An 18,759-nucleotide genomic window follows, 5' to 3' on the forward strand; every position below is an offset into this window, starting at 1 on the left:
TTAATTTATTTATTCATTCCTTCATTCAATTATTTATTCAAATCTTAATTCATTCATTCATTCATTCATTCATTCATTCATTCATTCATTCATTCATTCATTCATTCATTCATTCATTCATTCATTCATTCATTCATTCATTCATTCACTCATTCGTTCATTCATAAACTCATTCATTCATTCGTTCGTTCATTCATTCATTTATTCATTCATTCATTCGTTCATTCATTCATTCATTCATTTATGCAATAAATCAATCAATCAATCATTCATTCATTCATCCATGTATCAATTTATTTTTGGATTCAACCCTTTTTTTTCCATATTTCATTCAATATTTGGAATATTTTTTTTATGTTATTGTAGATTTACACATGGATAAACTGAAACAATTAAATTACTGCTGATAAAAGAAATCCTTACCTTGAACATGAATAATTGAGATGAAATGCAGAATTTTTAATAGAAAAATTCTTCAGCTAAGAAAAAGCACTTATTATTGGAATAATACACTTAAAACGTAAAAAAGTGCACCTACAAAGCAATAGATACAAAAAAATAAACTTCGTCTTTTCTTTTAAAGCTTCGTCTTTGGTTGAAAAGCTTCGTCTTTTCCAAAAAATATCGGCCATCTTAAATTTCAAAAAGACGAAGCTTGTTATGCAAAAGACGAAGCTTTTATGCAAAAGACGAAGCTTTTATGTAAAAGACGAAGCTTTTGTTTAGGAAAATATGGCTTAAACATAAAGACAAAGCTTTTTTTCAAAAGACGAAGGTTTAGCGAAGTTTTTTTTACAAAAAGCGAACCTTTCATACAAAAATGCAGGTTTTGCGAAGCTTTTCAAAAAAGCGAAGAAAAGGCACAGCTTTTGAGAAAAAGCGCAGCTTTAGTGAAGAAAAAGCTTCGCTAAAGCTGCGCTTTTTATGAAGCTTCATTTTTATTTGGCACGGGACACCATTTCAATAAAGATTTTAGTGGTAACAAAACATAAATGATCTTAGTGGATAGTTTCATTTAATTTGCCACATATTTGACTGAACTGAACTTAGGTTAGCATCAGTAATAAACACGAAGTTGAAGAAATTAAGAAAAATCAATGTGTTGTCATTGGTGACATTTATATAGACTTAAGATTATTGAAGTTACGACTACAACCCTTGATCAAAATGGCCCAGGGGGTGGGTACAGCTATGATGCATTGGAAACTGATTTCTGATTGGTCATTTGTGGCTGCATACTGTCTAATATAGTACAGGGATAATTGTAGTTGGTATTTCATATTGTTCACTCTATGACTGATTTTTAAATGAAGAGGATCTTTAAAAAATGCTGAATGGTGAAAAACGGTTCAAAATAAGCATGAAGGGTTCTCATGGTGCCCGGCGCCTTTATTAGGACAGCTGCCTGAAATTAAAGACACACTTTTATAATTGTCTACCAAATTTTACTTGCATACATATTATTATACCCCCCAAAACAAAGTTTGGGGGGGTATACTGGAATCGGGTTGTCCGTCTGTCCGTCTGTCTGTCTGTCTGTCTGTCCGTCTGTCCGTCTGTCCGTCCGTCTTTTTTTTGTCCGGGATTCATCTTTGTCGTTATTGAACGAATCTTTTTCAAACTTTCAAATATTAATGACCATGATGTAAACCTGTGCCTCCGTGGATTTGGTCAGAATCGCATGATCCTGAGTGGAGTTGTGGCCCCTTAATGAGTTAAATTGGGCAAAATTAGCTTTGTCCGGGATTCATCTTTGTCGTTATTGAACGAATCTTTTTCAAATTTTCAAATATTATTGACCATGATGTAAACCTGTGCCTCCGTGGATTTGGTCAGAATCGCATGATCCTGAGTGGAGTTGTGGCCCCTTAATGAGTTAAATTGGGCAAAATTAGCTTTGTCCGGGATTCATCTTTGTCGTTATTGAACGAATCTTTTTCAAATTTTCAAATATTATTGACCATGATGTAAACCTGTGCCTCCGTGGATTTGGTCAGAATCGCATGATCCTGAGTGGAGTTGTGGCCCCTTAATGAGTTAAATTGAGCAAAATTATTTTGTCCGGGATTCATCTTTGTCGTTATTGAACAAATCTTTTTCAAACTTTCAAATATTAATGACCATGATGTAAACCTGTGCCTCCGTGGATTTGGTCAGAGTCGCATGATCCTGAGTGGAGTTGTGGCCCCTTAATGAGTTAAATTGGGCAAAATTAGCTTTGTCCAGGATTCTTCTTTGAAGCTATTGAGCAAATCTTTTTCAAACTTTCAAATATTAATGGCCATGATGTAAACCTTTGCCTCCATGAATTTGGTGGGAGTCACATGATTCTGAGTGGAGTTGTGGCCCCTTAATGAGTTAAATTGGGTAAAATTAGTTTTGTTCGTCCTACTCCTTCGTCATTTTTGAATGAATCTTTTTCAAACTTTTAGCCATGGTGAGAACATTTGCCCCTGTGATTGTGGTTGGAATCACATGATCATGTCTCCAATTATGGCCTCTGAATAAGTTAAAATAGGCAAAAATTATACAGCTTTGTCTAGTTGTTACTAAAAATAGAAAAACGGTTTCCGGACGATAACTCATGAAAGGCTAGACAGATTTGAACAATTTTTGGTACACAGGTGTAACATCAGAAGATACAGGTCAAGTTCGATATTGGGGCTGGTGGGGCCAAGGTCAAGGTCATTGTTACTAAAAATAGAAAAACAGTTTTCGGACAATAACTCATGAAAGGCTAGACAGATTTGAACAATTTTTGGTACACAGGTGTAACATCAGAAGATACAGTTTGGTACACAGGTGTAACATCAGAAGATATAGGTCAAGTTCGATATTGGGGCTGGTGGGGCCAAGGTCAAGGTCACTGTTACTAAAAATAGAAAAACGGTTTCCGGACGATAACTCATGAAAGGCCTGACAGATTTGAACAATTTTTGGTACACAGGTGTAACATCAGAAAATACAGCTCAAGTTCGATATTGGGGCTGGTGGGGCCAAGGTCAAGGTCACTGTTACTAAAAATAGAAAAAACGGTTTCCGGATGATAAATCATGAAAGGCTTACAGATTTGAACAATTTTTGGTACACAGGTGTAACATTAGAAGATACAGGTCAAGTTTGATATTGGGGCTGGTGGGGCCAAGGTCAAGGTCACGGATACTAAAAATAGAAAAACGGTTTCCGGACGATAACTCATGAAAGGCTAGACAGATTTGAACAATTTTTGGTACACAGGTGTAACATCAGAAGATACAGGTCAAGTTTGATATCGGGGCTGCTGGGGCCAAGGTCAAGGTCACTGTTACTAAAAATAGAAAAACAGTTTCCGGACGATAACTCATGAAAGGCTAGTTTTTCTTGTCAGCAGTGTAACTTCTAAATTACTCAACATATTTAAATAAAACAGTACATGCATGATAAAAGAAGATGCAGTTTGCAGTAACCTTGGAGTTATGGCCTCTTTTCAAAGGAATGGTTTGCCATTCCTGTGTCCAGGCGGCATTTGGGGGTATTCGTCACTACTGTGACAGCTCTAGTTTAGAATGATCTAGTCCATCAAAGTATTATGTTTGTATGCAAATATTTTATCTGAGCACTTTGAAAAAAATCTAAGTCATATGGTCAAATTATTTATGAATATCACTATTTTTAGCTTCTGAACAAAAAATTGAGTACAGGTATATACATGAATAACTTTTCTTTACAATTTGTGTTATGAATATGTTTAAAATTGACTTGCTCCTCTTGTGCTACCACTGTATTGTAACCTCACACAGTGGTTCATGTCGGTGAATAATAGGCTGCTACCAAATGATTTTAAATGATTATTTAATATTTATGTGAATGGATTTCTTCAAATATATATCTGGAAGATCTTTTGTTTTGATTTGAGTATTCCTGTAATAAAATCAAAACAAGTAAGAGAAAGTTTTCTTGGAAACAATTTCTAGTGATGCTGTTCATCTTGATGTAAACAAGGCACTTTTTTAAAACTGACACAATTTTTTTAAATGAGTTAATAAATCATATTATGCTTAAAGTGTTTCATCTGTTATACTAATTATACCCGATGCATATTTCTGAACAAATTAAACTAATTAAACATTATTATGACAATTAAGTTCCTGAAGATGAAACATAATTAGTGCTCATTTCTCAAAACAACTCTCTTCAGAATTTCAAATTTGTTTGTCACTCTTTGCCAGTAAAATATTCATTCAGCAATATTTTGTGTTTCCAGGTGATCTGAAGTGTTGACGTGACAACTGGTTACCATGGCGAAAACAGATCCCCCAATGGTGGGCAAATATGAACTGTTCAGGAGTCAGGTATGGTTTTGAGAGGATTGTTATCTTTCAGAGACAAGCCATGCTGGTTACAGCCTATCAAATTTTGCTAGATAATTATCATGGTGGATTATTTTGGCATTTAATTTGTTTTAAAACCTGTAAACTTGGACATCAGAAACAATTGACAACCAAGTAATATCACTTTTATACCTTAACTATACCAGACATTTTTTTATGAATCTGCAATAATTAATGATTATCATTAATTTATTATCTGTTGACATACTATATGGGTGACTCTTATAAGGTCAAGAAAAAAGAAAAATGGTGTCTGATCGATTTTGCTTATTTGAAGATCTATGTTTCATCTGGGGTTTGTCGGGTCAAGGTCACTGTAACTAAAATAAGAAAGATGGTTTCTGCTGAAAACATATATTAGTATTAATAGTGATGTAACTTGGTTTGTACAGTAGGTAGCTTAACGTAAAGGCATAGTTCGGGTTTGCTTTTGGGGTATGTGGGTCAAGGTCATTTTTACTAAAAAATAATTTCTGCACTCAAAAAATAAGTGAGCATTGATGGATAATGATGAAACAGTATGTAGAAGCTCATTTGCAGAAATAGCTTGGGATTGTAGCTAGGGGTCATGGTTAAGATCAATGTTACTAAAAATAGAAAAATGGTTACGGCTCAGAAACTCAAGTTAGAAATAACACATAATGGTGAAATTTGTTGTGTAAGAAGCATATGAGGAGATATTCATTGGAATTGTTTTAGGGGTCAATAGGTTCAAGGTCAGAATTGCTGTTTCTAAACACAGATAAATGATTTGTTCTCCATAATTTTAGATAAAATTGATGTGTAGAGGTAAAACTTAGTATATAGCAAGCTAATGTGAAGATATACATTGGAAATGCTTTATGGGTTGGTGTGGTGAAGGTCAAGGTCATCTTTAGTATGTAGCAAATTCATATTAAGTTGTACTTGATAAAAAAACAACAACCGTTTTACTCAATGTATATGAAACTTATTATAAAGCAGTCTCATGTGAATCATAAAGTCGGGTTGGATTTAAGTTAATTACAGACTATTTGAAAACAGTTTTGGCATGATGTTCAGTGTATAATCTTGGAATATAGCCAGCTGTACATAGGGTATTTGGGGTTGGTAGGAACATGGTGAATTGGTCACTGCTTGTATATTTAGATATGCATTTCTTAAGTGCCAAAATTTCTTATTTAAACTTTTTATTTGTGGGATAAACTGCTTGGTCTAATTCTAGGAATCAATAGCAATTGGAACATTTGCTTAAGCTCCTGACCAAATTGTTGAAAGTGTGAACAGGATTGATATTCCCTACTTGGTCGTAAAAGATAACAAGTAAATTAACTTCAGTGTCTATAAGAACAAACACATTATCTTCAATTTCTCCATAATTCTTTCATTAGTATTAATGGCACACTCGATTTTCACATTAGGTATGCACTCAAAATGTAAGGAAACTCTTAAAAAACACAGAGTGCAAAATTTAACAGTTGGTGCTGGAAAAAGCTCTGTCCTTGAATTCCTTCTTGATAAAAAGCTTGAATAGTGTGAGAATGGTTTTCTTTGATTCCATTGGTACTTAAAACAATAAAATGGTCAAAACACAAACTAGTCTGTCTGGGATCTGGGAAGAGAGGCCTAGAAAATGGTTCTCTTGGCAAAATTTGTTAAAACAAAACTTTTAACACCAATGTTTTGTACAATATATAGGCGGATCATTCAGACTGGCCGTCGCCCTTTAAAAGATGATATAATGGCAAAATAGGAGGTCAAAAGGTGCTTTTTTGTTTATATTTGCTGTAATAACCACATAGGGTCGTTTCTTAAAACTGAACCCTGTAACTGTGAAATTTTATCCTACGCGATCCCATAACACACCACAAAACAAAATTATTATATATATGCAATATGTTTTTGAAATTTTATGTAATGTTATATGATATAATTTTATATTGCACATTTAAATGTATATATATAATTTTGATAAAGAATTAATTTTTAGTCTTTTTTAGAAGTAATAAAATGTTAATCAAGCACACTTATTGTGCGCTAGAAACCCATTATTCACTAGAGACCTATTAGTCATTTCTCCTTTATAATAATGAAGAGTGCAGGGCATGTTTAGTATAATGGCTTTTTGCCATGTATAGGGATATCTTTTGTTTCATTCCATATAATATTTCGGAATTAAAATAGAACCACAAAACAAGAAAACACAGGTATAGACAATGTTTACGTTATGTTGAAAATATGCCTGACATTATGGTTAGACATGGTAACAATACATTCATCAAATACTTCAAATACAGATTAATTTGAAATGACATATAACAGATGTATGAGTTATTATTTCATAAATGTCAATTTATATGTCAATTTATATTTCCCGATTACAAACATGAATAATCAAAAAACAGTGTCTAGTAGTCATGTTGAAGAAATAGGGAGAAAAGGTAGGGACCAGGGTACTGCCACAGACTTTACCTGAAGTTTACAATAAATTTTTGCAGTTAGAGGTCCACAAATGAACGAAGATTGAAGAATTTGCAGTTAAACGACTGAAAGAGAAATTGGTGGAATTTGTTGCATTTATTGAAAGGGTCAAATCAAAGACATTATCTGATTTGTACAAGAAATATAGGCAGAAAATGACGAGGTTAATAAGGGCTGACAGGAAGTTGCTACATCATCTTTTCAATGCCTCAAATTCAAAGTCTTGAGAAGATCCTGTACCCTGTACTTCTATATCCTATTGGCCATGGTGTAGATATCGGTACTGTTGACAAAATCATGTGTGTTTTTTATGAATGCACTCCCAAAATTCCGATAAACCCTGTATTGTTGTCTGCTGATACCGACTATTCCTATAAGCCAAGAAGTCTTTACAGCTGCTTCTGCCAACTAAAGATGCATTCCCGTTACACATTAAGAGAGCAGCTTAACATGTTTTATGCGACAGTTTGGGTGCACGGCATTGTGCGCCTCACACCTGTAACACGACATTGCGTTTGTCTGCCACATAACGTTACTCCGACAAAAAGGAACGTGCAGTGCCATGTTGTTTTCACGTTTTATTCCAGTAACAAATAACAGAGTATTATGAATAGTTTAACTTAAATATAGAAGTCTAATTATTAGCTCGTTCAATTAAATTGAGTCACTTAGAATGTTCACACAGTTTAAGATGCACACAAAGTATTAAGCACAAAGTTTTACACATAGAGACATAGAGTATAATGTCTTTCACAAAGTTACACAAAGTTGTTGCCTTATTGATTACTAAATCATCACTATTTTAATGAAAACATGTATGTGTTTATATACTCCTTAAACGTGATACAGAGTTTGATAAAATATGAAAGGTGATGAATGTGATTATCAAAAAATGAAAATATTTGTCTTCAAGCAAAATAATGACATAATAATGTCAATTACTGAAAGATCATTAAATGATTATTTGGACCCTGTCTCAAACTTAGAGATGTGGCACCGCGCACCCCAGTTATGTCGTGCAGCGTCGGGAACGGGCCAGTATATACACTCCGGTATAGTAGGGGTGGTCACCGAGCCCGAGCCACACTGTCTAAGGGGCACGTGCAGTTGGCCATTAATTTGGGGAATTAGCTGGCACAACTGCGAGTTACCGTTTAAGTTCAGATCACGTTTAATGGTTCACTTTGATTAACAACTCAAGTCCAATTAAGATGTTTAAAAGTTGGTTCTTTATTAATTCCACATTTAAGTTGAATAGTTAACAAAGATAAATCCAAAGACTTATTCAACAAGAAACATTCAATAGTCCATGTGATATATTAAGTTATGAAAGTAAGTGAATTAATTATATAGTCACAAAAAAAGTAGTTCAAAGATATTTCCTTAGTAAAAGAAGAAGTACAAAGTTCCTAGTCTATATGTATCTCTAATGTATATATTTCTCTTCTTCTTAAATGAAAAATGTACATACTTATATACTAACTTAAAGAGTAGAAGTTACCAATCAGAATTAAGTGATAAAAGGATAATGATCAAAGATTTTAGAAAGTGTCACTCAAAAATAATTATTGTCAAAAATAAAATTTACAATTAGATTAAGTCTGAGATAATTGAGAAGTGTCAAAGTCTCAAAGAGTAAGGTTTATGATTATGATCTGAGATAATTAACTGATAATAATTAAGAAGAGGAAGCAGTAAAATCTTATCAGAAATGTCAAAACACTCAATTGCAATTAGAATGACTGACAAAAGTCTCTTTAGGAAATTATGAAAGTAAATATCATAGAAAAATAAGATGTAACCAAAAAAAAGAACAATAAATTTTCTAACAGAATTTGAAAGAGAAAATCACATGGTGACAAATTCCCCCTTGCTCACAAAAAGTTCGTCCTGAACTTAATTAAACAGTTATATCATTATCATAAGTAGAATTTTTTTTTTTTTTTATTTTTCTACTTCTCTAATTGAAGTTTAACATAACATGAATATTATATGACGAATTTTCACCCATGTAACAATACAATACAAATGAAAAATAATGACAATACAAGTTGCTATAAACAATGATATGTACAGTGTGGATCCACATACAAAATAGCTTTAAAGACCATGTATATAAGATAATGAAGTAATTATACAGTTTAACTCATTTCACTTTATTTTGATTCCAATATCCGATATTATAAGGGTATGCGATAAAACAAACTTTTTGCGCAATAAAGTTGCAATATCTTTAGCATAATTTTTATGTTATAATTTTGAGAGTTGACTCAAAAATAAAAATTTACCCTTAGAAAATCGAAGAATAGATTATCCACTTGTCTTAAGTGCGTAGATCAATTGTAAAGCACTAATGTATGATACAAGTTTGAAGATATTTTATGGAATTGTCAATGGCAAGTCAAAATACAGAATGCAAAGAAACACAAAAACATATAAGATAATTGTCACGAATATGCATACTGCTACAATATTTATACTTTCCTTACATTTAAGGTTATTAGTATATATTTTATAGTAAATTGGTGCAGCATAAATATAATAATAAATTGTAACATCATTATTTTGTGGGCAGCATCAATAAACAAGATATTGCACATTAATTTTATCTCTACTAAGGTATTCAAATTTGTATGACCCTTCTATGTTCAATTTGGCAGTTACAGAAGTGGTTAATCATATAAAGCACATAGACATGTAAAACTTGCAAGCAATTGTAAATCAGCCATCTCCTTGTGTCAAGAAATTTTTGTCAAAATTATTCTTAATTTGTGCTCATGAGGAGATGAGGTTACATGAAAGTCTTTTTTAAGTTTTCCACTTCTGTTTGTGTTACTGATAGGGAATGTATATTTGCCCATTTCTTCCCTCAAAGTTGTTACGGCTGCCCTTCTTGTCCATCCGTCATAGGAATCAGAAACACAAGACTGCAATAGGCTAGGCTGCAATAACCGTTCGGTATTCGCTGCAGAGAGTCGTTGAGTCTTGGCTGGTTCCTGTGATAGAGCCATCTTCAAAGTTTTAGAAGATGATGGGTTTGGCTCGATGGAGGTTACTTGGAACTTGTACTTTGGTCCCAAGATACATACAACAGGATGGCCACGTGGTAAAAGCTGGCGCACATTGGTGCTTATACAATATAAAAAATTGTAAAGTCTGTGTCCAGTTTTGGTGACAGCATACAGCTTCTGTAGGATCAGCAGGGTCTTCCTACCAGGAATATTATATCTTGAAGCTTTTATGAATGATTGTGTAGATAAAATTATTCCATTTCATATTTAAAAAAACTTATATCACATTTAACTATTTAATTTAGCACTTGACACTCACTATACACTTAAATCCAGTAGAATTCTTCTGTTCAAGAAGACTTGTTTCTAGCTGAAATGGTTTACGTGAAGTTGTCTCGCCGGATGATGTTCGTTGAGTTGATGTCGGTGATCGAATCAATGTAGAAATTGATTACCCGCTGTTCTCCACCATATGGCACCGCGCACCCCAGTTAAGACGTGCAGCGTCGGGAACGGGCCAGCATATACACTCGGGTATAGTAGGGGTGGTCACCGAGCCCGAGCCACACTGTCTAAGGGGCACGTGCAGTTGGCCATTAATTTGGGGAATTAGCTGGCACAACTGCGAGTTACCGTTTAAGTTCAGATCACGTTTAATGGTTCACTTTGATTAACAACTCAAGTCCAATTAAGATGTTTAAAAGTTGGTTCTTTATTAATTCCACATTTAAGTTGAATAGTTAACAAAGATAAATCCAAAGACTTATTCAACAAGAAACATTCAATAGTCCATGTGATATATTAAGTTATGAAAGTAAGTGAATTAATTATATAGTCACAAAAAAAGTAGTTCAAAGATATTTCCTTAGTAAAAGAAGAAGTACAAAGTTCCTAGTCTATATGTATCTCTAATGTATATATTTCTCTTCTTCTTAAATGAAAAATGTACATACTTATATACTAACTTAAAGAGTAGAAGTTACCAATCAGAATTAAGTGATAAAAGGATAATGATCAAAGATTTTAGAAAGTGTCACTCAAAAATAATTATTGTCAAAAATAAAATTTACAATTAGATTAAGTCTGAGATAATTGAGAAGTGTCAAAGTCTCAAAGAGTAAGGTTTATGATTATGATCTGAGATAATTAACTGATAATAATTAAGAAGAGGAAGCAGTAAAATCTTATCAGAAATGTCAAAACACTCAATTGCAATTAGAATGACTGACAAAGTCTCTTTAGGAAATTATGAAAGTAAATATCATAGAAAAATAAGATGTAACCAAAAAAAAGAACAATAAATTTTCTAACAGAATTTGAAAGAGAAAATCACACGGTGACAGATGTAAGAAGTGATAATTATTACTTATGTGTCCTAAATGAAATATCTCAGTATTTGAGGAAATGCCATAAATATCTAATTATGATCTCCTGCATAATTACAATTATTTTTTTATGTGTTAAAAATCGAACATGTAGTTGGCTGAAAATGAGCGGCATAATACATGCAATGGTCTGGATGTAAGCAGCTGATGCAGATTTTAGCAAGAGGAACCAACAAATATAGGCTGTTGGGTTATAGAATCAGGTATAGTGAAACCTGTGTGGATCAGCCTTCGGTACCTGTCTCCTGTTTGCAGATGGTTGCTTGTGGATGCTACCCAAAATGCAACACTTCAAGATGCAAATATTATAAGTCTGGGCAGATGAGCATGTTCAAATGTAAATGAAAGGCATCAGGATGTACCACTCCTGTTGGGAATGAAGATGACTAAATATTGGGGAATTCCATAGTTTGCTGTATCATTTTTGGTGATTAACTTTACATATATAAAATGCATATCAATTAGGACCTTTTGTTGTAAGTTAGAACATATGTGGAAATGTATGTGTTATGTAAATAGCTGTGCTTTAGGTTGAACCTTTGACATTTGACCTTTAATCATTTGGTGTTATTGATTTATTAACATGTGTTCAGATCAGGACAATTCAGTGCTAAAATGACCAATAACTTAACTTTTTTGTTGAAATTAAAGTTTTATTTCACCTCTTTTACCATTCCTGCAAAACAGTATTGGTGTTTACAAAAAATGAGTTGAAACTGATGAATAGGCACAATATTCAAATATATCCATTTTAATAAACAGTTAAAATGCACTTAATGACCTTTTGACCTTTAAAAACTTGTTTCAACAAATAAGGGCATGTTTCCGATATATATATATATTAAACTTTACAAATGTGATGGCTGTCAAGCATTAACAAAGTCATATTTTTTGAGACCCAAGGCAGACTAAAAACTAAAAAATTAGATTTACTAAAAAGAGATGTTTGAACTAAATTTTTAATTAAATTAGTGTTCCTGAATAGTTTGTTCGACCCTAATAGCTATTTGCTGTACTGGTTGTGAGTTTTAGTAAACCAAGTGTTTTACAGTTGAAAGATGCATTTTACTGGTACTCAAATATCAATAATTGGCATCCATATATGGTCCAATGATGTCCATTAATATCAAATTACGGAAATTTGCGCCAAATGGAGAGGGGTATTTAATAGTCACTGAGATGATATCAGACAGATTGCGTTACCTTACAAGACAATGTTTTGGTGATTTAATTAAAAATTTGATGATGATGGAATATGGAATGACAAGGAGTGGTTTAGAGTTGAAAATAGAATTGTTCTTCTTGGCTGATATGTGTTTTGAATGAATGTTATTACTATTTATATAATTAATGACATTGCTATCAAAAAATAATGTCATTTATAACTTTTTTAATAATTCTTGATTTGACATAATAAATTGAGAGTATAGCGTTGTAAAGAGAATGCATTATATAGCAACATTTTATGTTTAAAGCACTCTTTAAATATGTAACAGTAAAAATATTTTTTTACAATTTCACATTCATGGTCATTCAGCAGTCCAGTACTTGCTTGTAAAGTCCTTCTATATATTATCATTTCTTTATCATTTTTTCTGAATATTCAAATCAGGATGGCTCAGTTATTGAACTGAAACAACAAGGGAGATCAGTGCTTTGTTTTATTGACTCAATTTTAATGTTACTTCCCTTTGATTATGTGTTATGAAGAGGGATCAATCTGTCTAGAGTGGAATCATCAAGATACAGAGCTGTCTAACCTGAAATCACTTTCTTGGGCGAGTGTTATTCATGAGGACTGCAGAAAAACTCTTCCACTTATCTAAGCATTGGTCTGCTTTTCAAAAACACTTTCAGTTAAAAAAAGAAATAGTTAACAAATAGAAAAAGAGCAAAGAAGGTTAAACAGTAAAATTTATGTGGAGAAAACGACCATTGCAAACTATGAATGTTTTTTAATAGCATCCTGTAGCATGCTAACTGCTTTAGCAAATACACCAGTTTACTTGTTTGCATGCTGTTAAAGCTACAGGAAGATCAAGATCAGAGATTAAACCAAAAGTAATTTGTCAACCAAATCAATACCAGACCTGTCTCCAAGGACATGGATGTCGTACAAGTTCTATAATCTTTGCTACAGCAGAGAGTTTCTGCTTGCAGTATGTTCCATATGTGATATAGTTGAAATATTGGGGGGAAAGAGAAGTTTTGAGCTATGGATTTTCTAGGAATCACATTAATGAAGTTAATGTAAAAAATAATCTAAGATAAGTAATGTTAGAGTGTATTTTTATTGCTGACAATTATTTCCAGAAATATCTTAATATTTATTAATTATGTGAAAATGACTAAGTTATTGCCACTTAAGATTCAAAACATCTCATTCAGATAGGTGACTCTTGTATCTTTGCTATATATGGTATATAGAAAACAAGATCATCATGACCGCTGTATGATACAATAATGTAAAACAAGATCATCATGACCGCTGTATGAGACAATGATGTAAAACAAGATCATCATGACCGCTGTATGAGACAATGATGTATAACAAGATCATCATGACCGCTGTATGAGACAATGATGTAAAACAAGATCATCATGACCGCTGTATGAGACAATGATGTAAAACAAGATCATCATGACGGCTGTATGAGACAATGATGTAAAACAAGATCATCATGACCGCTGTATGAGACAATGATGTAAAACAAGATCATCATGACCGCTGTATGAGACAATGATGTAAAACAAGATCATCATGACCGCTGTATGAGACAATGATGTAAAACAACATCATCATGACCGCTGTATGAGACCATGAGGTAAAACAAGATCATCATGACCGCTGTATGAGACAATGATGTAAAACAAGATCATCATGACCGCTGTATGGACAATGATGTAAAACAAGATCATCATGACCGCTGTATGGACAATGATGTAAAACAAGATCATCATGACCGCTGTATGGACAATGATGTAAAACAAGATCATCATGACCGCTGTATGAGACCATGAGGTAAAACAAGATCATCATGACCGCTGTATGAGACAATGATGTAAAACAAGATCATCATGACCACTTTATAAGACAATGAGATAACAGTAAACTTTTATTGTTTTTGATCTGCCTACACATTTGGCTTGTTAGCACATGTCTTTATCCAGAACAATTCTGATCTGTTGAGGTGATCAATACTGGAAATGTCCCTAAGGAATAAGAGTCTGTGAAACTTTCTTTTAGCACATTCTGTAATTAACAAGAGTCTAGCCGATGTTATTATTGTTGGCAATATTTATCACATTTACATATGATACGAAAAAGCTACATATATAATACATATAGACTAGAATAGGATATCTATGTGTATTATATATGTAGCTAAATACCCCTGCTTTGAAACACATGTTGATCCATCGACAGTCGGTAGGTCTGTAGACCAAATTTTGTCTGATTGATGACTTGGTAGAGAGATTGGTCACACAATTTAGAACCACAGTGACCATGAACACAAAAACCCTGTACATTCAATATAATGAGACCTACAGTTCTCAAACTGGGTGGAAAGGTTGGTCATGGTCTTAAATTACATCATGTGCTCCAATTGTGGCTATCTGTCCATTAAGGCCAAATCATGGGCATTTGTCGGGTGACTGTGACAGCTCTTGTTTTTTACTGTTTTTCCAAAACTATTTTTACATAAATGTAAGGCCACCCACTACTATTTATGTTTTTATGTTTCATCATTTTTTTGCGAAGAAAAATTGCAGTATTAAAACTAGTGAAATATAAAATAAAAATGCAATTTTTCCATTTTGTTTAAAAACAGGAGTGGGCGAACCCAAAACAATTGTTTGGTACAATCAAAATTTAGAATGATAATGCAGATCAATTTTGACTTTATTCTCTCTACCATCAAATGTAATTTAAAGAATATTTGGGCCAACTTATGAATGCAGTATCAAGCAACCACTTTTAAAATCAATATTTCTGAGAAGTTAATTTTACTTTGTCAGTTTAGGAAAATTTGATTTGATTTTGCAAGTCAAACTTTCAATTCTTTCTTGATCTTACGATATTTTGAGGTACTTTCGTTGATAAGATGGCCTATTTGTTCTCTCAAAGTCAGCCTTCCAGAGTTGTCAAAGACCTCATAGTAACATGTATTGTGTGTTGTTTGATGCAGCATGGCTTAATTGTGCTATTGGGGTCATATTTTATGATTTTTTGTGAAAAATAGTAGTGACTTACAAACCCAATTTCTGTTATAAATATATTAATACTGAAGACAGTCTTGTTATTTATTACTAACATGATAAGAATTGCCTTTTTGCAACAAACTGAAGATATCTGTCAGATAATGCTTGGACCTGAGAGTCAGCACATTATGATGTCATGTTTATACATTAGGTCATGGAAAATGTGTGCCAATTTTTTTTATGCTCCCATTTTTTTCGAATGGGGAGGGTGCGGGGCATCTTGATTGGACATCCTTCAGTCCATCTGTTCTCTTAAATATACTTTTATATTTTTAAATTTAAAAAAACCTTACATGTATCATAGCAAAACACCAGTTAGTAACATCAAAACAAAAATTAGTTCCCTTGATACTCTTCATTTATACCAATAGTCTACATGGTTTACTTCCCTTAGATTTACACATTCTTCTGTCCACTTATCACAAAATATTGTGTTGCCCAGAAGTATGGATGATGAAACTTGACAGGAATGTAAATCAGCATGTGAAGTTGTGTACCTGGGGTTTTGTGTTTGGCTTATCTCCCTTGACTCTTTGAAACTAGGGCATTAAGAGCAGGCAATATTGAGTCAGACATATCGTCTTAAGTATGAGAACCAGAGTCATGAAACATTACAGAAATGTTTATGAGCATGCGAGGTTGTTAATAGTTGAGATTTTCCTTTTTATTCTCCTATGATCTATGAGCTTTCATGCCATGAAAAATCCTTAACTATGGCACAAATTATGTCCATCACTTTTTAGGAAAGAGAGGGCATCTGTGTATGAACACATTTCAAGTGTATTAAATGTTTGATGCACTAAACAAAATATCCAGTTAGAATGGAAATTATTGATGCCTTACCCTATTTTGTTGTTGATGCCCTTGTGGTTTTACATATGAACGCCAATCCATGTTTTTAGGCAACAATACGTGGTATTCATGTGTAAGGGGATGTAGTGCAAAAACAAATTGTTGTGAAAAAATGAAAATCTTTCAAATAAAAGGAAATAACAGTGCTGCTTTTGATTTGCTTTATTATTCTAAAACAGAATTGCTTTCCATGTATACATGTTCCCGGTTTAAACTCACTAACATATTAACTCATGTTTTATTACGGTTATACAAGATATTAACTATAACGCAACATATGGTCATTTTTTTCACTGTATTGGAAAATTACTTCAGGGCTTTTAACTTTCGTTTCCCATTGTTTCATATTGATTGAGGATCAGTGCACTGCAAGTATGTCGCCTGTATGTGTACAATTATGGGGATAATTGTAAATTTTCAATGAAATAACGGACAAACACAGAAACCCAGTATCAGGGAAATGAGTGTTTGTAATATTAATGAACTGATGTGATAAAATAAAGTTTTTTTTCAAGCGCTGGTCACACACTTCAGTTTTGCTGTGACTAGATCTAACGAGTTTTTCAACACATTGGTAGATCTGGAAATGGAATTATACTGAAGCCAAAAGGCTGAGTGCTCTGCCAATAAATTTAGCATAAGGATAGAAGTTGTTGCAATGAATTTTTGCATTTACTCTTATATTATATCGTATTCAATTTAGTATGTGAATGAGGAAAACGACATTTATGTGGGACTAGTAATTTTATCAATTATCCATAGTTTGTGACAATGTTGCTATGACATGGAAAATTATAGAAATTGCTTATAGCCTCGTGTTTCATTGGTATTTGCATAATAAAGGTTCAAAACTGAATGACAAATAGGACGTTGCTGTAATATTGTCCTAATAGATTTGTGTGAACGTAATTGTCAGTGTTTTATATATATAGGACAGTCCTGTTTTGTAATGAAAACAATACATGGAATTTATGTATTGATGTGAAGTTTTTCATGTAAGAGTACATCCTTTTAATGATGCTTTAGTTACACACTGTGTACGAGTATTTTGTTCATAAGTATTTCAACTCGGAAAATGTTATATGACAATCTTAGACCAAAAATGTACATGTTATACAACATGTTTGGAAAAAATTAATGTGTTTTGGGCAATTCTGTATGTGATCAGAACTATTAAGTAAGATTCTTCAAAGATGACTGAGAAACCAGTGAAAATGGACACGTTGAAGCCAGACAGCAGTGGAAAACCAATTGAGTCAGTTAACTCTACAAATAAGGTAACTTCTGGCATCTTAATGCATTGAAGTCCTTTTATTTCACCTTATATTAACTGTTATTATCCCCCGCCTTGAAAAGGCGAGAGGATATAGTAATAGTAGACGCGATTCAGTGTGTGTGTGTGTGTGTGTGTGTGTGTGTGTGTGCGCGCGTCCATCCGGCCCACATTCATTTGCATCTCCTCTTACATTTCTCATGCAATTTCTACCAAACTTTCACAGATTGATGATCATAAAGTGAGGCAGCGCATATTGTCGGGCTTTCCTGATTTGACCATTTTTGAAAGAGTTATTGCCCTTTGCTTATTTTACATTTAAAATTGGTTTCTTCGCAACTCCTCTAACGTTTTTCATGCGATTTCTACCAAACTTTCACAGATTGATGATCATAAAGTGAAGCAGTGCATATTGTCGGGCTTTCCTGATTTGACCATTTTTGAAAGAGTTATTGCCCTTTGCTTATTTTACATATAAAATTGGTTTCTTCGCAACTCCTCTTAAGTTTTTCATGCGATTTCTACCAAACTTTCACAGATTGATTATCATAAAGTGAAGCAGCGCATATTGTCGGCCTTTCCCAATTCGACTATTTTTGAAAGAGTTATTGCCCTTTGCTTATTTTACATTTAAAATTGGTTTCTTCGCAACTGCTCTTACGTTTTTCATGCGATTTCTACCAAACTTTCACAGATTGATGATCATAAAGTGAAGCAGCGCATATTGTCGGGCTTTCCTGATTTGACCATTTTTGAAAGAGTTATTGCCCTTTGCTTATTTTACATTTAAAATTGGTTTCTTTGCAACTCCACTTACGTTGATGACTATAAAGTGAAGCAGCGCATATTGTCAGGCTTTTGGAATTTGACCGTATTTGAAAGAGTTATTGCCTTTTCTTAATTTTACGCATTTCTTATGTTCCTGAGAAACTACCCTTACCATTGATTGGCTTTCGTTACAAAAAATGCCCCATGAGGCGGGGGATATAGCTGTCTGTGACCACTCTTGTTTAAATTGAAATGGCAATTTTGAGTATTTCTGAAGTGAACTACCTGCTATCAATACAGAACTGCTTTTCAAAAAAGTTAACCCACAAAGCTGCTCATAAAGGTCTATGTCATTTTTCGATATTGATCGCATATTG

At 33.3% G+C, this 18,759-nt stretch overlaps 1 protein-coding gene across 1 annotated transcript in view; it reads left to right on the top strand.

The window, feature by feature from the left end:
• The first annotated feature begins 16,723 nt into the window (after nucleotides 1–16,723).
• LOC128233610 (putative sodium-coupled neutral amino acid transporter 11) overlaps nucleotides 16,724–18,759 on the top strand; it is a 52,838-nt gene continuing 50,802 nt past the window's right edge. Inside the window, exon 1 of the mRNA XM_052947369.1 lies at nucleotides 16,724–17,618. Within this exon, the coding sequence (XP_052803329.1) occupies nucleotides 17,535–17,618 (84 nt within the window). The 5' untranslated portion in view covers nucleotides 16,724–17,534. The remainder of the gene's footprint in view (nucleotides 17,619–18,759) is intronic.

This window comes from Mya arenaria, chromosome 1 (genome assembly GCF_026914265.1).
Source record: "Mya arenaria isolate MELC-2E11 chromosome 1, ASM2691426v1".
In the NCBI taxonomy this organism is placed as follows: domain Eukaryota; kingdom Metazoa; phylum Mollusca; class Bivalvia; order Myida; family Myidae; genus Mya; species Mya arenaria.